This window comes from Pelobates fuscus, chromosome 3 (genome assembly GCF_036172605.1).
Source record: "Pelobates fuscus isolate aPelFus1 chromosome 3, aPelFus1.pri, whole genome shotgun sequence".
Taxonomy (NCBI): domain Eukaryota; kingdom Metazoa; phylum Chordata; class Amphibia; order Anura; family Pelobatidae; genus Pelobates; species Pelobates fuscus.
In genome coordinates, this window is record NC_086319.1 from 26,199,464 (window position 1) to 26,223,706 (window position 24,243).

The 24,243-nt window shown below is 38.5% G+C and overlaps 1 protein-coding gene across 1 annotated transcript in view; it reads left to right on the forward strand.

Annotated features, from left to right (window-relative positions):
- Positions 1-1,215: 1,215 nt before the first annotated feature.
- LOC134602193 (V-type proton ATPase subunit S1-like) overlaps positions 1,216-24,243 on the forward strand; it is a 65,793-nt gene continuing 42,765 nt past the window's right edge. Inside the window, exons 1-6 of the mRNA XM_063446814.1 lie at positions 1,216-1,353; positions 11,865-11,991; positions 12,122-12,190; positions 13,719-13,909; positions 20,163-20,203; positions 22,862-22,947. Of these exons, the coding sequence (XP_063302884.1) occupies positions 1,253-1,353; positions 11,865-11,991; positions 12,122-12,190; positions 13,719-13,909; positions 20,163-20,203; positions 22,862-22,947 (615 nt within the window). The 5' untranslated portion in view covers positions 1,216-1,252. The remainder of the gene's footprint in view (positions 1,354-11,864; positions 11,992-12,121; positions 12,191-13,718; positions 13,910-20,162; positions 20,204-22,861; positions 22,948-24,243) is intronic.

Here is a 24,243-nt window from a genome sequence, read left to right on the forward strand (position 1 = left end):
GTCAGTGTGGTCTGTAGATTTAAGACCATCTGAGGGCTAACGGTTTCATGACAGAAGAGACTGGAAGTCCGCAGTCTCTGTAGAGACTGGGTCCAGGTGGACCAGCAGATATGGTTCCTCTCAATAGTGCTATAAATCAGCTTCTCTGTAATGCAGGGCTCCTGCAAATGGGGTAACCATGCCCTGAGCAGTGGGTTAGTCTGTTTCCAAAACAGTGGGGAATGTCCTTTTGCTACATTTAGGATTCAAATTGTTATGGACTTTTATTCACCGAGATCCTAAAGGTTATTGGGATTTTACCATTTGGATTGTAGAATATACTTGGTACGCTGAAAAAGATATTTTTTATGACACAAAATGTAAACAAAGTAAAAAAGGGATTTGTTGGTTGCATACATACTCATTCTGTAGCTATGAAACCACTAATAAGCTCTGAGGCAATCATTTGCATGATGTCATGATCTACAATTTAATCTTGTTAGCCAATGAGTTCTGTCCAAATGATGGACACAATTTATATATTTGATGCTGAAGGGGAACTGTCCTCTTTTATTGATATCTGTAAAGAGGGGCTTGGCTATGGGCAACCGTCAGACCCTGCTAGGTGTCAAACTGAAAATGGCTCAACTTCTAACAGTGGTAAGATGACAAGAGACTTCTGCCACCATAACCACTGCAGTGCCTTTGCAGTACTGATGTTATTAGAGGCATTTCCAAGCTCACACAGTATAGAGGACTGTGTGAGCACTCTGTACAGTGTGACTACAGCATAGAGGGAGAGCTCAGAGCTCACTCTCATTGTGCAGCCTCACACACAGAGACCGTTGCTGTGAGACGCAAGCAGGGAGACCTCACCAGGGTCTTTTTTTTTTTTTTTTATATTGCTGCTGGCTAGCAAGCACTGGCGGGCCACCACATAATTTACTCTCACAGTGCTGAAGGTTTTTAACTGTTTAACCCCTGGCAAATATTTTGGCGAACTAAATTTCATTGAATTTGATAAACTAAAAATAAATGTTTAGTTCCTATCTAAGTAAATGATCTAATTTTTTGTAAAACCAACCAAACGACAGAGGTCGAGCCACTTGTGTTGTGCTGTACACAGTCCCTCACCTGTTTACACAACACATACAAGGAGTGTCCCAGTGTAATCCAGTCACTGCAGGCCTAGCTGGATTGCTTCTGTTTAGAGATTTAATTTAGTGAGCAGCTTTGTGCTCCAACTTTAGATAGTTCTTGCCTTCCAACAAGCATGTATCCCTTCTCAGGATTTCTCCCCTGCTTCCTCTTTGTCCTCTGCCCAGGGGTCCTTGCTGTCAGCCATGTTCCTGTGTTACTCTGGTCAAGTGAAAGGTAAGGAGACAAAGAGTAGCTGCATTAATTACCATGGAGATTGCAACTGTTACAGTTCTAAGAACAGATAGGAATTGAGAACAAAGAACGTCTACTAAGTCATTTTAAAGAAACCTTTGCTTTTTTTCAATTAGACTTTTTGCACAAGGTTTGTGAAGAGCTTGATCCCCAGTTGTTGTAGAGCTATAATGATACATTAGCAGATATACAAAGGTACACCAAATAAATGGATAATTCTATATTACTGCACATGAAATAAAATGAATGTATACGTTCGTGTGCAATTCAGAGATTGTGGAATACTGCTGCTAGTTAGTCTGACCAGTGGTTTTAAAAGGACAGGCCCTGAACCACCGCTCTGGAGTTCTGTGACCCATCAAGTTGATGAGGAAGTAGGGAAGTTTAGGACACAGTAGAATGAGTTTGATACATTTTCCAGATGAACTGCTTTGGAGTTTGGAGTAAAATGAACGCACCATTTTTGTACACTTCCTGGTTTAGTGAGTAAACCCCTATGACCTTGTGTTATAAGTTAAGGATATGTTTTGTTTGACAAAGAGACACTAATCAATGTATTTGTATGAATTCAGTTCTGGTGCTTGACACTTTGTATTACTGTTATAATCAAATATAATTACAAATATATAGTGAGTACTTTCAAAGTCATATCACATATACGTTATATCTCCCTACTGTGGGATGTAGGCCAGCTGGACAAAGCGAGGGTGAGGTAGAAGGGGTTGTGCCAGTGAGTCTAGCTAGCCCCTCTCAGAGTTGCCCTTTTGCAAACCGATGCACAACAATATTTGTAAACTTGATTTTTTTAGCATTTTATAGTTTTTGTTTTTTTTAATGTATGGAAAACCATTGGCTCTAGAAAAAGAAGAACACTGTCCAACTAAACCTTGGACAGCAGGAGGGCCAAAGTCAGGCCTTTCACTGAGTGCCACCATCTTACTGTACTTAATATGGCTGCTGTATTGACTGTGTGCACTTGCTGACACATCTAACCTTGCTCTTTATCGCGTAAATGAATGGTTGTCTGACAGTAACTAACAAGGTGAATGTCCATTAAAATAGCAAGGTTAAATGTTAAGCACTGTGTTGGTGGCACTGTATGACACCGCATTCATTATTGCTGTGTCCCTCATAGATGTACCATAAATACTGCTGGTTTTGGGGTTACACGGTGCCCCTACACTCACGGTCATGTGATCAATAAAGATACTGTGGACTACAACACCCACCTCCTGAATAATGGGAGTTACTGTCCAAATCATCTCAAGGTTCTATGTTACAATAAAGGTCATATGGGTACTCTGGCATTATAGTTACTATGGACTTCAACTCCAATAATTCTCAAACAGTAAAGCCTGGTTGAGAGTAATGGGATATAATTCATCGTTAGATGTACCCTAGACAAATTAATCAACCCCCCCCCCCCCCAAACCTATTGTGGACACTGGAGATACTGTGGACTAAAATGCCCATTACTCAGAGTGCCAGGAATTATAGTCCGCAGCATCTTTAGAGCAGGTTTACCCACTAACCTAATGCGTGTCCTAACAGTTACAGCACTTTAGCTTGCCGAAAAGCTTTGTGTGTGAAGAGTGTGTACTTTTTTTTTATTAGAAATGATCTTTTTTTATAAATTAACCTTGTTACACAGACAACCTTTAGTAATTAAACCCCTTTGTGTTAATTAAAATGCTAGGACTATTTATTCCAAGAGAGAAAAAATTGTGGTTAAAAAAAAACATCATAAATATTTCATGGATCAGTAGGAGGGCCCCCCTCACGTGTTGCTGTGTTAATGAGATTTTCTAAAAGGTCAGGTATGAAAATTAAAGTAGGGCAATAGAAACTGAATGTATGCTATGCTTAGCTTGGTAATATGCCAGAAGGTTTAACAAACGCGTCTTTTCTTCTCGGCCCCTCGTACTGCTCTTGTAGGACCTCCTGCAGTAGATGAATGCACGGTGCAGTTGAAGGCCTTTCTTTTTTGAAATGGAGCAGTAGTCATCTATTGGTTGTTCCCATCTTGTGCCAAGCCTGCTGTGCCTGCTGACATTTACACAGCTTAACGGGACAATACTTAAAAAAAAAAACATTATAAAATATAGATTAAAAAAGTAATTCTGTAATGCATCATTATAAATTAAAGAACTCTGTGGGTACACGAGCCAGTGAAATGTTATATCTTCAGTCTCTTCAGTCTATATCTTCAGTCAGGGCTAAGTCACACTAATGCAACAGGCACGCTATAAATTAAAAGACATTTAAAGGGACAGTTTAAGCACCATAACATCTACAGCCTTTTGCGTTGGTTGCAGTTAGTGGAAGGAAACTACGGGTGCAGTGCTACATTCTTGTCAAACCATTTTCAGGAGGTTTGACCATAAAACAGGGAGGGTGGTCTCCACTGCAACCAAGACCACCTCTTCTTTTGCAGATGTGATAATAGTTGTGTGGTTTAGCAGGATCTGGTCATAAGTTGCCATTTACCACTTCAGTGCCGCTGAATGAGACCGGTCCCCTGAAGCTGTTTAGGAGCTCTTTTACTCCCACTTAAAAGAGAAACTATAGTCTCCGAAAATAGCAATCATTGTTTCAGGACCGTAGTCTCCCCACTGTCTACCTCCCTTTGCGCTTAAACATTTAAATTAAATAAATATTAATGACCTGGTTTCCAGTACTGGGAATCTTCTCCTGCAGTTGTCCGTTTTGCCTTCAAACCACTTCGCTGACATGAAGTGGTCTGGGTGACTATAGTGGTCCTTTAAGTAGGGGAACAGGAGAATTGATCTTCCTCTTTGTCAATCTCGGTAGAGCCCTGTGACTAGTGGGGCCTAATATCTAGTGCCACTGGGTGAATAATTGAAGTCAAAAAATTGTCTTTGGTAACCCAGAAAACTACAACACATTTACCTATTTACTAACTATATGGTATCATGGTTTAACCCCTTAAGGACCAAACTTCTGGAATAAAAGGGAATTTTGACATGTCACACACGTCATGTGTCCTTAAGGGGTTAAAGGATTTTCATATTCATACAGAGTGTTTTTTTTTTTAAATGTTAGATACTTTTTGTTGTTGTGGCGTAGTGGAAATGTCAACAGGTAACTATTTTTCTATGACTGCAATAGCACCATCTGTTTTTGTGTGTCGGACCTGATAGTATTAGACGATGAACTAATCCCAAACATCTTGAAGAAGACCATCTTGCTTTTATTGTAATAAGACAAATATTTCTTTTTTTAAGGACAGGTGTGTCTCGAACTCTGTCATAATCTGGTAATTAAATATCTCATATCAAAATGAAATGTCCCTCTAATTCGGTGACTGCAGTGCTTTTTGACGAGCAGATTGTGAAGACAGCATGGAATACAATTGCTTCTTAAGTTGTTGAACATACTCCACACATTATTATACATCAAACAAGTATTTCTTGACAAAACAAAAATGTATTTATTTTCTTTGCATGTCAGGGCATAATTGTGCTTTTAACCTACTATCCAATATTGATTGTTTCATCATCACTACTATCGCACATCTGAATTGCAGTAGCATACCTCCAAATATTTCAAATGGGCAAAGAGGGACACTTTTATTTTAGGAGAGGCATGGCCAGGGACAGGGCTTTTCTGCGAAATGTTAAGTGACACTAATAATTTACGCAACTAAAATGTAATTTAGGGCAAGACGAATGTGGTACACCAGGAAACAAACATATTTATTTTCTGAGATATTTGATTTTATTTAATTTTATAAAATATGAAACTGTACTTTTATGTGTTGCTTCTTAATCTGTATTCGGTATACATTTTGGTCTCTACGGCAGCACCATCTCTGCCAGAAATGCATGTTCTCGGTCCTTTTTCGTCTTTATTACTTAAGTACAAAACAAGCAAACTAAAGCTGTCCCCTTAAGTGTTTAATGACTTTGAAAGTACAAAAAGGTTTAGGCACTCCAAGAATCAGAAACGGCAATTTATTGAAGCCCAATGTCACACAACGTTTCGGCCTTCACGGTCCTTATCAAGCTATCAAATACACATACCACAAATAATTTATAGGCACCTAAATTCATTCAATTAAACAATAATCAGTGTAATCAAACAATAATCAGACAGTGTAGTTATATGATGTGAACTCAAAAGACAGTGACAGCTGACCTCATGTCCGGACCCCGAAACAGAGACTCTCTTGCCAAAACTAGAACCATTGGGAGACCTACATAGAACCATTGGGAGACCTACATAGAACCATTGGGAGACTCCGGGATCTACTACATATTTTACCATCGGCTAAATACACACTATTTTTGAAATACTTTTTTATCATTAATACATTAATACTCTATAATGCTATAATGACTGGTCCTACGTTTTATATGTTCCAAACACTTTACGGAATTCGTGAGATCACCCAGACAGAAAACATGCGCCCTGAGCTTTGTTCGTGTCTTTACCTGTCTAAAGAACACAACAGGTGTACAGTAACAAACACACATATACTGATTTGCATTAGTGTATTGAATCGTAAAACAATGTTTCAGGATAAACAGAGTTCTGTCCTTTAGTCTGTTGTTGTTGAAGGTGTTTTCAAGGTGGTTTCTTAGAGCGTCCTTAACCCAAACTGTTTTCTGTGTGTAGGAGAAACACCGCCAGCTATTTATACTGTAAACAGATAGAATCTCGCCCAGTGCAGTATATTCCAGTAACTGTTTTTTCATCATGCACATGTTAGGAAGTATAGCTGTAGTGTATGAAGGTGAGTGAATGTGAAATAATGACTCTCAGTCTTTAGTACGTAAATGGGAAGCATTTATTGTATCAGATTCTAACTTCAATTTAAGATTTTGGGATGTTTTTCAAAGGATCTGATATGTTTGAATACACTTTTAAAATGATTTAATATTTTGAAAAATGGTTGCAATATTTTGATATATTGATGTAGTTTATTATTTTAATATTTAGGGAAAAACACATTTAAAAAGTTTATTCACTTATTTGAAAAGCTTATACACAAATAATAAAGTGGGTCCTTAATAGACACTAAAATACACATACAATGTTCCAAAATGCAGTTATTATTATTATTATATAGTTCCAGAGAGTTACAGTTTATCAAGATTTTGACTCATCCAGAGACTGAATCAATGCTGTGTAAGGCAGTGGGAGTTTGTAATGAATGGTTCTCTCTCAGTAGTTCTCAGTAGTAAATCAGAGATAATTAAAGGGACAGTGCAGACAACAGTGCATGCGCACAGTGATTGGAGGGTTCGGCTTTCCCCCGCCACTCACTATCCACTTCGATGCCTGGAATTGATTGACAAGTGAAGGGAGGGAGCATATTGTTTTGTAGGGTTTTAAATATGAAAATCTGTAAATTTTCTTGCAGTTCTTTAAACGCATTGTATTGAATTAACCTGCAAGGTTTAATTTGAAACAAACTTAGATAGATTATCTAACCCAATTATAGAACAAAAATAATTAAAAAACATTTACTTACTCTTTGCTATGTTATCGAGAGTACTTTCATGTATTTACCCACAATGCACTGCACACGTCCCCAGAATGAGAGCGAAAGTTAAGAATATAATTTACTGTATTTTGAAGCAATCTATGCCAGCTTCATATGTTTGAATGGCAGGTCCATAATAATAATAATAATAATAATAATAATAATAATAATAATAATATAACAGCAATAAAATGACAGGCTTATTTGACATGTGCCGACAAGTCTTTTAATCCACTACTGAGTCACTAGACATTTCAAATGACCATTAGCAATAAAAAGTAGGTGAGTGGGAGGGGAGGAGGGTGTACACAGAAATATATGGTGTTTTCTTCACAGTCCTGCAGAGAATATCTCAAGTACATTTAGTTCCATTTGTACCTTTTGTGCACTCAGTAATAGTTCTTCACTAATATACAAATATACTCACCCTCATACATACATACATACATACATACATACATGCAACTCATTTTTGTGTTTCATTGTCATTTTAAAGGAATCACCTACATATACACAAACATACAGACAATCACCTACATATACACAAACATACAGACAATCACCTACATATACACAAACATTCATACAGGAATCACCTACATATACACAAACATACATACAGGAATCACCTACATATACACACACACATACATAAAGGAATCACCTACATATACACAAACATACATACAGGAATCACCTACATATACACAAACATACATATAGGAATCACCTACATAAACACACACATACATACAGGAATTACCTACATATACACACACATACATATAGGAATCACCTACATATACACAAACATACAGACAATCACCTACATATACACAAACATACATACAGGAATCACCTACATATACACAAACATGCATACAGGAATCACCTACATATACACACACATACATATAGGAATCACCTACATATACACAAACATACATACAGGAATCACCTACATATACACACACATACATACAGGAATCACCTACATATACACAAACATGCATACAGGAATCAACTACATATACACACACACATACATAAAGGAATCACCTACATATACACAAACATACATACAGGAATCACCTACATATACACAAACATACATATAGGAATCACCTACATATACACAAACATACATACAGGAATCACCTACATATACACAAACATACATACAGGAATCACCTACATATACACAAACATACAATCACCTACATATACACAAACATACAGACAATCACCTACATATACACACACATACAGACAATCACCTACATATACACAAACATACATATAGGAATCACCTACATATACACAAACATACAGACAATCACCTACATATACACAAACATACAGACAATCACCTACATATACACAAACATACAGGAATCACCTACATATACACACACATACAATCACCTATATATACACAAACATACAGGAATCACCTACATATACACACACATGCATACAGGAATCACCTACATATACACAAACATAAATACAGGAATCACCTACATATACACAAACATAAATACAGGAATCACCTACATATACACACACACATAAATATAGAAATCACCTACATATACACAAACATACAATCACCTATATATAAACAAACATACATACAGGAATCACCTACATATACACAAACATACATACAGGAATCACCTACATATACACAAACATACATACAGGAATCACCTACATATACACATGTCACAAGGATATACCCTAACATGCAGTTAGGTGTAGGATAACACCAGCAGACCAGATAGAACAGTCGTATTACCAGACCTTAGGGTGTCTGGGCGTAGAGAAAGGAACATTGTGTGAAACAAATCGAGCAATAATGATCGTACCAAGTTTCTCTGGTCATTTGCTAACGAATTAAAATAACTTGTTAAATATGTTTCTTTAAAAGGTATATTAAAGGTTTAGCCAGTAACATCACAATCCAATTCAATCCTCGGAATATATTTTATCGCAGTTCATTCTAAATCCCTTTATTAAATCCCAAATTATTATCACAGGGGGTCATTCACAAAAGGGAGACTTTAAAGTGAATTTAAAAAGATTTTCAAATCTACGGTCAAAATAGTTAATCTGAAAGGATTCTCTAAGTCAGCTATGCTTACGGCTTTGCTACCCTGGCCTTAAATGTCAAATTAACTATGAGTTCACTTTGAATTCTCTCTTAGCGAATAACCCTTTAATTCTTAGTAGGGAAAAGCCCATTGTCCTAAAATTAAAAGAATCGCCACTAGAGGGAGTAGTAACCTCAATTGGTCTACAAAAGAAATGGAAAGTGCGGTTCGCTACACTGATCAGCTACAACATTAAATCCACTGACAGGTGACGTGAATAACATTGATTACATTGTTACAATGGCACCTGTGGGTGTGGGGGGGATTTATTAGGCAGCAAGTGAACAGTCAGTTCTTGAATTTCATGTATTGGAAACAGGAAAAATGGGCAAGCGAAAACATCTGATTGACTTCGACAAGGGTCAAATATTGATGGGTAGACAACTGGGTCAAATTATCTCCAAAATGTCAAGTCTTGTGGGGTTTGCAGTAGTTAGTACCTACCAAACGTGGTGCAATGAAGGACAGCTGGTGAGCTAGCATCAGGGTCATGGGTGCCCAAGGCTCATAGATGCAGCGAAGGCTAGACTGTCTCATCCGATCACACAGAAGAGCTACAATAGCTCAGATTGCTGAAAACCCTAATGCCAACCATGATAGGAAGAACACACAGTGCATCGCAGTTTGCTGTGTACGGGGCTGCATAACTGTAGACCGGTCAAAGTGTTCATGATGACACCTGTCCACCATCTATAGCGTCTTTAATGGGGATGTGAAAGTCAGAACTAGACTGTGGGGCAATAGAAGAAAGTTACCTGGTCTGATAAGTCAAATTTTCTTTAGATCAGGTGGATGACTGGGTGCATGTGTGTTTATTTAGAGAAGATATAGCAGCAGGATGCACTATTGGAACAGGTCACGCCGAAGGAGGTAGTATTATGCTCTGGGCAATCTTCTGCTTGGAAACCTTGGGCCTTGGTATTTATGTGGGTGTTACTTTAACATGTAGCCCCTACCTAGAAATTGTTGCAGACCACGTTCACCCCTTCATGACAATGTTGTTCCTTGATGGTAGTGATCTCATTCAGCAGGATAAAGCACCCTGCCACACTGCGAAAAGTGTTCTGGAATGGTTTGGGGACAATGGTCTAATTCCCGAGATTCCCCAGATCTCAATCAATGTGATGCACTGGAGGAGCAAATTCGATCCATGGACACCCCTGCAACTTGCAGGACTTAAAGTATCTGCTGCTTATCTCTTGTTGCCAGATACCACAGGACACATTCAGAGGTTGTGTGAGTCTATGCCTTGACAATTCAGAGCTGTTTTGGCAGCACAAGGGGGACCTACACAATATTAGGCAGGTGGTTTTAATGTTGTGGCTGAATCGTATAAAGCTTTTATCATTTTCAGCCATAAAAGGGTGAAAAAGTGTCTAACTCTACATTATCAAACAGTGGAAGTTTATGCTGTGTTAAAGCACCAAGCCTGCGACCATTTAAATCTTTTGATTTTATACAAACATTTGTCATAAAAATGTGGGTGTCCCTTAAAAGAAGCCTTCGTAATTTTGGTTTTAAAGGACCACTCTAGGCACCCAGACCACTTCAGCTTAATGAGGTGGTCTGGGTGCCAGGTCCTTCTAGGGTTAACCCATTTTTTCATAAACATAGCAGTTTCAGAGAAACTGCTATGTTTGTGAATGGGTTAAGCCTTCCCCCTATGTCCTCTAGTGGCTGTCTCATTGACAGCCGCTAGAGGCGCTTGCGTGCTTCTCACTGTGATTTTCACAGTGAGAGCACGCCAGCGTCCATAGGAAAGCATTGAGAATGCTTTCCTATGTGACCGGCTGAATGCGCGTGCAGCTCTTGCCGCACGTGCGCATTCAGACGACGGGGAGGAGAAGAGGCGGATCGGAGGAGGAGAGCAGGAGGAGATCTCTCCGCCCAGCGCTGGAAAAAGGTAAGTTTTTACCCCTTTCCCCTTTCCAGAGTCGGGCGGGAGTGGGTCCCTGAGGGTGGGGGCACCCTCAGGGCACTCTAGTGCCAGGAAAACGAGTATGCTTTCCTGGCACTAGAGTGGTCCTTTAAAGTAATGCAAAACAAAATGTAATCTTTAGAACTAGCTTCCTTTATAATTCAGAAATAAGTTTCTCCCAAATAATAGAAAAATTATCTGCAAGACTCCATTCTATCCCTTTAAATGCTTACGCTTGGGTTGCAAATGGCTGCTCTCTCCTTCCACACTATAAATCTAGGCATCAAAGAACAAAACTGTCAAGAAAGCAGGGGGACCTGTGACCAAGATTAAGAGATTGCGTAAGACATTGCAAATTCCTGCATTTTACAAATAGATGGTTAAGTGTACTTATTGTGTGTGGCCATCATGCTGAAATATAGACATTGTGTTTAATCTCTCGCCATTATAGGAAACTGTATTGCTAATATTGCCACTGAGGTGCTTACCAATACCCAAGAGAGGGTTTTTAAAAATGTTTTCAAACGTCTGTATGTGACACAAATTATATTTTGCTTGTATATTATGTCATATACAGGCGGTCCTCAATTTGCAATCTACCTGCTTTACGACTGCTCGGACTTACAATTAGCTCTCAAGCGTGGGGATTCAAGGGATTCCCCATGTTAGAGAGTTGATCTATGTTCGGGGAATTTTCCCTGAACCCAGATTTCAAAGACTCCCTGCGCTAGTGAGCTAATCTATGTTCGAGAAATTTTCCCCACACATAGATTTGCGGGATATCCTGCGCTAGTGACCATAGGTCATCCTATACTGGACACATCTTCAGTGCAGCAACCTTCCTGAACCACGGTAACGTGACCCCGTAAAGTATTACTGGAAACATGACTGATTGTGTTCTTTGTTTTAGTTACGTGTGGAATTCTGCTTCAGCAACACATAAAGGGCACGTCACATCAAACGATGAACTGCACAGGTTATTGCAATCAGCGATTACATCAACTCCAACTAATCTGGTTCTTTTCCTCCAGGACACAGTGAGTGATTAATCCTTGTAAATCATGCTCTAGGTATTATCTACCTGTTCAGTCTGTCTGTCTACCTCTCTATCTAAGTACATGTGCATTTGGTCAGCTAATAATCTATGTGTTCTCTATTTCTTACTAGCTTAGCATGGATGACTTCACATATTACAGTTCTACCTATGGAAATGAGAGTCCCCTGCGCAATATACAGGTATTTCAGAAATTCTCATTTCAAAAAAGGTGGGCAGTCAGTTTAGACAGTCAGTTGGGACTGTTTCAGGCGGTCGTGTCACCTGAAGAAACCGAAAACTGTAAATATTGTTGAAAAAAAAAAAGAAACATAAATCAAAAAGAATATGAAAATAACTCTCCATATATGGGATTATATTTTTTATTTTTTACATTTTTAATACCAGATTTGGTTTTACTGTTAGCATCAGCTTTGTAAATGAATGGTTGCGCGTCTTGATAGTGTGAAAAAGTGTAGTAGTGATAAGTCCTCCTTCCCACCTAATGACATCACAGATGCTGTACTTCCCCTTCGTACAATTACTTGTATGGACAGAAACAATGTGAGCACTCCACACACTCCACTGGCTTTTTACAGTCTCTTTTACAGCTTGCCATTAGAGTGCCTATGCTATGTCCACAATGCAGCATCATTCACCTAGAGCTCATTATAGTGGTTATGGTGTCCATAAATTCATAACCCCATAACCACTACAATGAGATGCACCTTTAAGAAATACCTAATTTTTGTATTAAGAAAACATGTAACGCTCCGAATTCATCTTAACGTATCTTTCTTTATTTTAGTCTGCCAATACAGATTACTTAATGCATTTTTAACATTTTCACATTTTATGGCATTATTTATATATATGTCAAGGGTGTATTAAAATGTACCATCTTTAGAAATATGTTTCCACTGTAGCAATTTGTGGTGCAATGCCTCAGTGACCAGCACATTCTCTGCTACCTATTGCATATATTTGTGTCAGTATGTATTTTTAAACTAACAGCATAAATCTGTACCATGTTAAGCAGATCTCTGTGAGATGTGGGGCTCCTGTGAGAATAATTCATCCTATAAAGGCTGCTCCGTACATCGAGCACCAGAGATGGCTTTAAGCAGTCAAGGAATTGCGTGGCTGGTTATATTTGTGAAACACATGATTACTGCCAAAATCCCACATAAAACTGCTCCCTAGAAATTAATCGAAAGAATATATAGCCATGACTAAAGTATTGTTTAGAGATCTTTGTTAAAAAAAAAAAAATGATTATATACAAACACTTTTTTTTTATCTTGTCTTGAAACTAATCTCTGGTCTTTGGAATCAAATGAGTACTTGAGATTTATGCATGTTATTTGTGATACATACCGTAATTTCCATATATTGATGCAGTGTTGTCTGGTGTAGTTTTCTGTCGTGGGTGTAAGGAATCTCTAAATGGTATGTCGCCTACAACACATGACTGTGTTTTTCATGAGGGAAAAATTTGCGATTTGTAATTCTCTGCCTAGAGAAGCTGTTTTATCAAACTTGATATCTTCCAAAAAATTACAAGTTTATTATTTAAACAGCAGTTTATTCAGGGATATAATAACTGATATGCTTGTTGATTCAAGAAGAAACAGTTGTAAATTCCTTAAAATTCAGAGTTAAGTGAATAAACTTCATAAACTCTACTTTCAGATAACATTACTAATGTATTCTCATATATTTCTGATACAGATAATCATGGAATCATCACCATCCTCTCTAGTATTACCAGCTGTGGACTGGAAAACAGTTGATGGTCTACAAGGTCATCTCCAAACCCAGGACGATTGGAATGAACTCCGGATCAACAGCTTCGATACACCAGTGGAACTGGACAAAGATAGACCAAACCTGTTTATTGTCAACCTGCAACCAATACCAAGGTACACAAAACCACAGAACATAAATATTCTGAACATTGTGAACGTATTAGTTGCAGTTCAATTGCCCACATTGAGAATGAAAATAATGGACACGTGAGAGTTCCAATTTGTATTTGAATAAAACAAACATAATGTCTACTTCATGTGGTCAAGGTCTTTTTCTCTCTTTGCACAATAACCAATTCATTGACCAATAGTGGTTTTGGCGCTTAGAGTATCTCTTGGCCAGCATGTCTGTATGTTCTTATATATAACAATATTTAGATGTATTATTGGATATATCCCCCCAACAAAACACAATCTACCTTTCTACGCCAAAAAAGTTGGACAGTAGTTGGTTTATTTACTTACTTTCATAATTTTTGTTTAACATTCTCCTGACCACTAACAGGCTTAATAATCCTTTACATGACGGTTTAGCTTGATCAGTACCTTTAACCCCTTAAGGACACATTACGTGTGTGACACGTCATGATTCCCTTTTATTCCAGAAGTTTGGTCCTTAAGTGGTTAAAACAATCCTCCCACTCAAATTTACTGATTATTTTTTTCTTGTTTATCTTAGTGCATTTCCTTTGTACTCCTAGAACATTTTTTTCACAAATTGATCATTTAGAGAGCTAGCACAATACTATAATCCCCCTTGCTAACTATCCTGTAACTGCGCTGGAGGTCCGCCAAGGGTGTATCAACACCCTGTAGGTTTGAGCCTTTGGCTGAGTCTTTTTTAGGACACCTGCCAACTTTCGTATATATTTCACCTTGATGAACACGTTCAGATTCTATATTCGTTGCTACTTGTCGCCTAATATCTAAATGTCATAGGCATGATATGAAAAACAGAGTTCATGATGCCAGTCTTACAATATTTCTCTTATTTGATCGAAATTATTATTTTCTTATTATATTTATGATACGTTTTAGACGTGATTTATTGAACCACTAGGATAGATTTGGCAGAGCAATTACTATATGACTACTCAAGCTGTGCGACTGAGCCATTTCCTTTTCTTCCCAAGTAACATATGGACACATATTGTATGATCTCATTGTAGCCAATGTGCCAACCCCGTATTCTAATCTGTATTCTTTCTAATGTTAAATGGCTGTTACAAATACTCCATATAGCTCATACACCATTCATTGCGCATAGACACAAAGTCAGGACATTATGCTCAGTCTAGTCACTGTATCTAGTTTATTTTTGTTTTTACCACATGCTTCTTGCGGTTCTTATAAAGCTGTTAAACTCTACACCTGTGAAGTTGTTATCTGTGGCTATAAAATTATTTGAAAGATTAAATAAGGGAGTTTGTCCAGGAATTAGTTCTACGTTATCAGTAGGACTCCATATGGTAATGACACTTGGTTATTATGAAAGAGAGATCAGATCATACTAATATCATTCTGTGATGAAGTCAGTGGAAATATATTTATAGAGTGGGATCTACTTGGACTTTCCTTTACTTCGATACAGATGCACACAGAATTAGTGATGTCCCGAAAGGTTCGCTGGCGAATAGTTCCTGGCGAACATCGCATGTTCGTGTTCGCCACGGATGGCGAACATATGCGATGTTCGGTCCACCCCCTATTCATCATTGAGTAAACTTTAACCCTGTACCTCACACCTCACCTTTTTTTGTATTATTTTTTTTTTTTGTGTGTTTATTATACATTATCCTCCATAGCCAGTAACCTGTGTTTATTATACATTATCCTCCCATAGCCAGTAACCTGTGTTTATTATACATTATCCCTCCATAGCCAGTAACCTGTGTTTATTATACATTACCCCCGCATAGCCAGTAACCTGTGTTTATTATACATTATCCCTCCCATAGCCAGTAACCTGTGTTTATTATACATTATCCCTCCCATAGCCAGTAACCTGTGTTTATTATACATTATCCCCCATAGCCAGTAACCTGTGTTTATTATACATTACCCCTCCCATAGCCAGTAACCTGTGTTTATTATACATTATCCCTCCATAGCCAGTAACCTGTGTTTATTATACATTATCCTCCCATAGCCAGTAACCTGTGTTTATTATACATTATCCCTCCATAGCCAGCAACCTGTGTTTATTATACATTATCCCCTCCCATAGCCAGTAACCTGTGTTTATTATACATTATCCCCCCCATAGCCAGTAACCTGTGTTTATTATACATTATCCCCCCATAGCCAGTAAACTGTGTTTATTATACATTATCCTCCCATAGCCAGTAACCTGTGTTTATTATGCATTATCCTCCCATAGCCAGTAACCTGTGCTTATTACACATTATCTCCCCCATAGCCATTAACCTGTGTTTATAATACATTATCCCCCACAACCAGTAACCTGTGTTTATTATACATTATCCCTCCCATAGCCAGTAACCTGTGTTTATTATACATTATCCTCCCATTGCCAGTAACCTGTGTTTATTATACATTATCCCTCCATAGCCAGTAAACTGTGTTTATTATACATTATTCCCCCCATAGCCAGTAACCTGTGTTTATTATACATTATCCCTCCCATAGCCAGTAACCCGTGTTTATTATACATTATCCCCCCCATAGCCAGTAACCTGTGTTTATTATACATTATCCTCCAATAGCCAGTAACCTGTGCTTATTATACAGTATCCCCCCCATAGCCAGTAACCTGTGTTTATTATACATTATCCTCCCATAGCCAGTAATCTGTGTTTATTATACATTATCCTCCCATAGCCAGTAACCTGTGTTTATTATACATTATCCCCCCATAGCCAGTAACCTGTGCTTATTATACATTATCCTCCCATAGCCAGTAACCTGTGTTTATTATATATTATCCCTCCCATAGCCAGTAACCTGTGTTTATTATACATTATTCCCCCCGATAGCCAGTAACCTGTGTTTATTATACATTATCCCCACAGTCAGTAACCTGTGTTTATTATACATTATCCTCCCATAGCCAGTAACCTGTGCTTATTATACATTATCCCTCCCATAGCCAGTAACCTGTGTTTATTATACATTATTCCCCCCATAGCCAGTAACCTGTGCTTATTATACATTACCCCCCATAGCCAGTAACCTGTGTTTATTATACATTATCCCCCATAGCCAGTAACCTGTGTCTATTATACATTATCCTCCCATAGCCAATAACCTGTGTTTATTATACATTATCCCTCCCATAGCCAGTAACCTGTGTTTATTATACATTATTCCCCCCATAGCCAGTAACCTGTGTTTATTATACATTATCCCCCACAGTCATTTATCGTTGGACCTAGGCAGCATGATGTCTAAGGCCGGCCCAGAGAGTGAGTGAGTGAGTGAATAATATAATGTACATGTTCAGAAACATATTAGTAATATATGTAAATCGGGTTTATGCAAAAAGGGTGAAAAGGTATTAAAGAAAAACACATCAAATTTACAAAGCCAAACTTTTAAAAGCTTTTAAAAGCTTTCCTCATTTCTTTCTCGGGATGAGGAATATATCGGTTGTAGACTGAGGATTTCCATTTGCCCAATCTTTTAATAATATGCACTGGAGTGTCAGTGTTGAAGGAGACCGAAGCTGCCCCTATTCTAAATGAAAGACCAGAGACATGGATACAACCCAATCTTAGGAGTAGTGTTCTGATGTAGAAGATGAATTTAGCCGTAGTCAGAGGGATTCAGTGAGAGTAGTGGTGAAATGTGTGTGGCATGACTGAGTGTGGGTAAGTAAGAGTCAAGTATTTTAACTGGGCACTAGTTCTAGGTGGGATAAAGTGGTATAGCGGATGGATGAGTAGTTTGGTTCGTTTTAGAGGTTTGTAGAGAAAGTATATAGTGATCATGATTTTTAGCGAAATCCAATATTTTTAAGGTGGTCTCAAACAAACATAAAATGCTATATAAAATTTGTGGGAATATCGAATAGTCGTGTACAGTAAATCAGAGAGGGCTGAGAATATCGAACCATCGATCGGTATCCAACATTGTGCAAATGGGGAGTTTGCGTTCGTGCAAATGGACTGTTTGCGGTTGTTTGCGGTGCGTTAAACGGGGAGTTTGGTCTGTCACTGTGAAGCGGGCGTAGCCCTTACACTACCTGATCGATGCAGCATCATACCTGATGTTTTAAAGAACGTTATTCCAAACAATTTAGGAATGTTAGGTGATTTATGCCCTTTATGGATTAAAACCAGACTCTGCATCAACTATGTAATTTTCCATGGGAGTTTTGCCATGGATCCCCCTCCGGCATGCCACAGTCCAGGTGTTAGTCCCCTTGAAACAACTTTTCCATCACTATTGTGGCCAGAAAGAGTCCCTGTGGGTTTTAAAATTCGCCTGCCTATTGAAGTCTATGGCGGTTCGCCCGTTCGCGAACATTTGCGGAAGTTCGTGTTAGCCGTTTGCGAACGGAAAATTTTATGTTTGCGACATCACTACACAGAATGTTACTGTAAATAGCAAACAAATGGGTTTAGATGACCATGATGTTTTTTGTATTGAAAACAGTCTTAAACGAACACCAGACCCCTAAAGCACTTAATCTATTTTAGCATCTTACAAAAAGTGCAGATTTCAACAGAAATTGGCACTTCTATATATTAACCTGGTTACACCCTCTGGCTGTCACTCAGAAAATTGGTCCTGTTACTTTCTGGTTTTGTTAGCTCAGTGGAGATAAACTCAAGAGGCAGCAATTTCCCAGAGCACCTGTCTTGCAAAGACTTCTCATTGAGCTGCATTGCAAAGTCTGTGATTGGACAGACACAGAAAGTCTGGGTGGGGTTAGAAGGGGAGGGTTTGTAAATACGTCCGACAAAGAGATCTGCAGATTTTGCATGCTGTTTTTAGATATAACTCCTGTAAAAAAACATATAATTAATTGCATGTTTTCATTGGGGCTACATCTACTATACAATGATTTTATTTGGGGGGTTGGGGGGTGGGAGCATTTGGGCATTGGAATGTCTCTTTAAAAAAAAAAAAAAACAGGGATCAGTAGTTAATTAAAAATGTTCATGATGGACACAACTGGCATTTCAATTAGTTTCTCAGGATTCTCTGTATTCATTTATCTTTAACCTTTTCACAAATGATCTTGCAATGAGCATCGGACATCGCGCATGTCAGTATCTGCCTATAACTGTATCTGTGGTCCCCTGAGGCCCAGTTTTCCTTACAGCAGGGGAGGAAATATTCCCCCTTTACCTGGGAGACACAATATGACACCATGCAGGGTACTAATAATGCTAATGCAGTCTTGAAGCATAGATTTTTCCTGTACGAGTCTGGTTAACAGACACCGTGATCTATGCATTAAAGAGTCTAATTCCCAATATAATTATTAACTTACTGACTGACTGCTTCTAGGGATTTTATTCCCTTGATAATAATTGAGTGACACTTGCAAATGCAGCTAAGTATCTCTAGCCAGTGTGGGTGTGTATGTTATCTCAATAAGTCCAGGGAGTCAGACAGAAAAATTATTTATTAAAGACTGTTTGCTAACAGAAAACTGCATTATTAAAAGGGAACCATCACTTCTCTGAAATAACACCACTGAATGAAATATTAAACATCACCTATAACGTGTGCTAAATGTTTTCATGCAATGAATGCGTTTTCTTGTGAATGTATATTAAAGATTCAGAACTTGCCCTCCACAATCCAGCTAAATCCTGGCACAGCCAGGGCACACATTGTCTTTGAGGAGGAATAGACACATTGTATCTCTTTCTCCTCGTCCACTTCCTATGTTCATTGATGGAAAACGAGAGCACTTATAAGAATGACTGACAATGAGTCAAGATGGATGGCTAAATTCTACAATATTCTAAAATAGAAATGCTAATTTCTACATTTAATTTATTTTTCAGACCTCAAAAACACACATTTGTTGAAACATAAGAGATAAGTAGACGTAAGCCCATGAAGTGTAGATTCTGCTTTAACCCCTTAAGGACACATGACATGTGTGACACGTCATGATTCCCTTTTATTCCAGAAGTTTGGTCCTTAAGGGGTTAAACAATTTAGTTTTTATTTCCCCCACTGTTAAATACCATCTGATTGTAACCCATTGGCTGTCGGATAATTTTTGGAATTAGTTTGCAGACCAAGGTTTGACCAGATGCAAATAGTGGATACCCTTCGATAGGTAGTGAAACAGCTTTTAGTGGTAGTTTTACACAATATGACACAAAACGTAACCCTTTCTAAAACACAATCTAACCTCTTATTGTATCTCTTTATTTTACAGGTCAAGTGAAATGAACAAAGCTGAGGCCTTCTCTGGAAATGGTAAGATTGCACTTATGAAGCTCGCCTTACACATCGTCGTTTGTTTTTGCTTACGATTCATATATGACTCTTGCAAACGCGTGCTGTCATTTGACTTCATCTGACTTGTCTTCCACTGTGACAAATTAAAATGAGATCAAACGATGCTGGGATATAATAGTGGAGCATTGTATAAATTGAATTTAAGCCCATCAGAGAGCCTCGTTTGACCAGTGCTTAGTTGACAACATGTCAGCATAAATTTCTGTATAAATATGGTTGTTCTTTGCTTAAAAGCAAAGGTCAGTGACATTCTTGGTAGCTATAGCTACAGTTGTTATCTGCCTTCTTTGGAATGCTAAGTAACGCATCATTGTTTCTAAGGGTACTTCAGCACGTTAAAAGGACACGTATATTGAGTTGTACAGGAAATGCAGCATTTTAACGCAGTGTTATCAAAACCACCAACAAATGCCCACTAAATAAAACAACCAGCTCATAACGTGGCCATCTCATCCAGAAAACCTATGGATGGCTAGGTTTTAATTTAATATAATATAAAATAAGGGCACTGGGAGCAGACTGTGAGAGATCCATGGTGGTGTGGAGGGGAGCTGAAGAAGACATGGTTGCCACACTGTGGTAGGGATCGCCCTCAATATTTATTAATAATCATACCTCTTTTGCATGCTCCACAGATAAACACAGGAATCATAACTTAACGTGGATAGGGTCATGTTGCCACTTTATCAAATTTTATTTAACTTGCCAGAATGTAACTTTTAACCCCTTAAGGACACATGACATGTGTGACATGTCATGATTCCCTTTTATTCCAGAAGTTTGGTCCTTAAGGGGTTAAATAACATGTAGGCTGTTGGGGGGATTACCCAACAGACAGTTCAAAACTTTGCATCAATGAGTCCGAAGCAGACTGCGACTCCACAAGTCAGCTTGGCTTGGTTATTGTGGAATTTAGCTAGTTACGATAAAAAGAAGAAAGAAGACACACACACAAACAAAAAACATTTAACATAACTTTTTAGGGTGGATGGGTGGGAAGGTCATTAAGGTTCCCACAACTGATCCTTGCCATCTTCATAAATAGCCTTTACTTAAAGGGAAACTCCAGTGCCAGGAAAACAATCCGTTTTCCTGGCACTGGAGGGTCCCTCTCCCTCCCACCCCCCAATCCCCAGTTGCTGAAGGGGTGAAAACCCCTTCAGTCACTTACCAGGGGCAGCGACAGGTCCCACGTCGCTGCTTCCTCCTCCTCCGCCGCTCCTCCTTCTGGTTACGTCGGCCGGTGGGCGAGACTGATCTCGCCCGCCGGCCGAGGAGACCTAATGCGCATGCGCGGCAATGCCGCGCATGCGCAATAGCGCACCCCATAGGAAAGCATTGAAAATGAATTTCAATGCTTCCCTATGGGGAATAGAGCGACGCTGGAGGTCCTCACACAGCGTGAGGACGTCCAGCGACGCTCTAGCACAGAAAACCTGTGCTATGAAGCAGGAAGTGTCCTCTAGTGGCTGTCTAATAGACAGCCACTAGGGGAGGACTTAACCCTGCAAGGTAAATATTGCAGTTTTAAAAAAACCTTATCTCTCTAGTCAGTGAGGGAGTCTGAAAAGCTAGAGGTGACTGTCTTAGTTCTCTGTGTCTCTGTGTCTCTGCATCATCCGACTGTATGGAAACTCTTACCAAGGCCGATACAGTTCAAACGAACACAGACATAGAGAAGTGTTCTCACACAGAAGTGTTTCCCAATTATTTTTCTTCTCCTCATCTTCGTCAATGTCTTTATTAGAGGAAATATCTTTATTAGAGAAACTACATTTAAATGGTAAAGGAGGATTTGTCTGTCCATTTAAATATATTCAATTTTGTGGATAAATGCTATATTTTTATTATTACTATTAATTTTCTAAAGGCAGCTATACCAGGGCAAGAAATAATACTTATTCTAGATTCTTGTATTTGAAAAACATTTTTAGATTATAATGAATCTGCACGGTAGAAATGCTGTACAATTCAAAAAAGAAGGTGGATTTAAAGGGACACTATAGTCACCTGAACAACTTTAGCTCAATGAAGCAATTTTGGTGTATAGAACATGCCCCTGGAGCCTTACTGCTCAATCTTCTGCCATTTAGGAGTTAAATCCCTTTGTTTATGAACCCTAGTCACACCTCGCTGCACGTGACTTGCACAGCCTTCCATAAACACTTCCTGTAAAGAGAGCCCTATTTAGGCTTTCTTTATTGCAAGTTCTGTTTAATTAAGATTTTCTTATCCCCTGCTATGTTAATAGTTTGCTAAACCCTGCAAGAGCCTCCTGTATGTGATTAAAGTTCAATTTAGAGATTGAGATACAATTATTTAAGGTAAATTACATCTGTTTGAAAGTGAAACCAGTTTTTTTTTTTCATGCAGGCTCTGTCAATCATAGCCAGGGGAGGTGTGGCTAGGGCTGCATAAACAGAAACAAAGTGATTTAACTCCTAAATGACAGTGAGTTGAGCTATGGAATTGCAGGGGAATGATCTATACACTAAAACTGCTTTATTTAGCTAAAGTAATTTAGGTGACTACAGTGTTCCTTTAAAAAATATAGTAAAAATCATTCACAGTCCAGATATGATTACTGTTAAACTTGCGATCAATATTTATTTGCAGATGAATACATTGGAAATCTCACTAGGGAGCTGTCAGAGAGAGGAGTCCCATTTACAGCAATTTACTCTGGGATCAGACCCTCCAAGGTACGGCTACTTACTTTACATACTTAAAGTGCTTACCACCATATGATGCAATCTCAGTCACTTACCAAACTTTACAAAATTCTAAATACAATGATCCAACAGTATTGTTCCTATATCTTTTTATATAGTAATATAAAGAATGATCCCCAATGAAATATGGCATCTTTGGACATGACCTATCTGTATGAAAATAAACCGAAAATGTTATTTTTAATCTGCAAACACAGCTTGGAAGGATGGAGATGGGGCCATTCAATGTTTATTTACTGCCCTGACAACATGGGTTGGGGAAGCAAGGGGAAGCAGAGGATACACCCCCAAATAATTTTGCGGTGGGGGTAGAGCCTTCATAGTCATCCTGGTCTAGATGTGTAAAGAGTCTGTGTCAATTCTTTGTCATATGAAAAATCAAAAAGATATTGAAAAGGTTTTGGCATTTTGATAATTCACCCTAGAAATTACTCACAGACAGAATGCTCAGCCATTCACTTCTGTCCAGATCGGGAGACATTTACATTAAGAATGTGGAAGGGTCCATTCAGCACTATCTGTGCTGCCGAATGGGAGGGGGGGTGGGGTGGGCTATGGGTGCTGTGGCAAGTTCCATATTTTTTTAAAATCAATCATAAACAGTTTGGTAAAGAGTGTGCACCAAGACACATGTAACATAATCTCCACACTGAGTTATAGTTATGTTTCTCAGAGTGCCCATTTAACATATCTAAGGGGGGCTAATTGTGGTCCGAGAACTTTGAAGGAGCCAAAATCGGAGCTATAGCTATCGCTGCTTTCACTAAAAAAGCATTGGATGGAATCAGGAAGTTGATAGAACTCATCTATGGCTTCTATAAGTTTAAGCAGGGATTTCATGTATGTCCTTTCATGAATAGAGCTTCTTCGGGTAGCACATTTTATTTAGCAATTGGTCCTGGGCCATGGCTTATAAGACATGCTCAACCCTCCCTTTGGAAATAATGGGTGTGCCACGATTGGTTGAAAGGTTCTCATTTCTTTCCTGGTCTGGCGAGGAGATCAACAAACACAGGAACTTCAATGACATCTATGTTATTTTTTGCACGTTTTTGTATTTTAATGCATTATCAAACTCATGCAATAATATAAGGTCAACCAACTCATTTGTGTAATAGCTATTCATTAAACCCTGCAGTAGGAGTAAAAGTACATGTATTAGCACAAATTAGCACATAGAATATATCAAGAAATAGAAGTTACTGTTCGGTTGATTACATTGTGTTCAGAGCTAATCGCTAACTAATCTATTTATATTGTAATAAA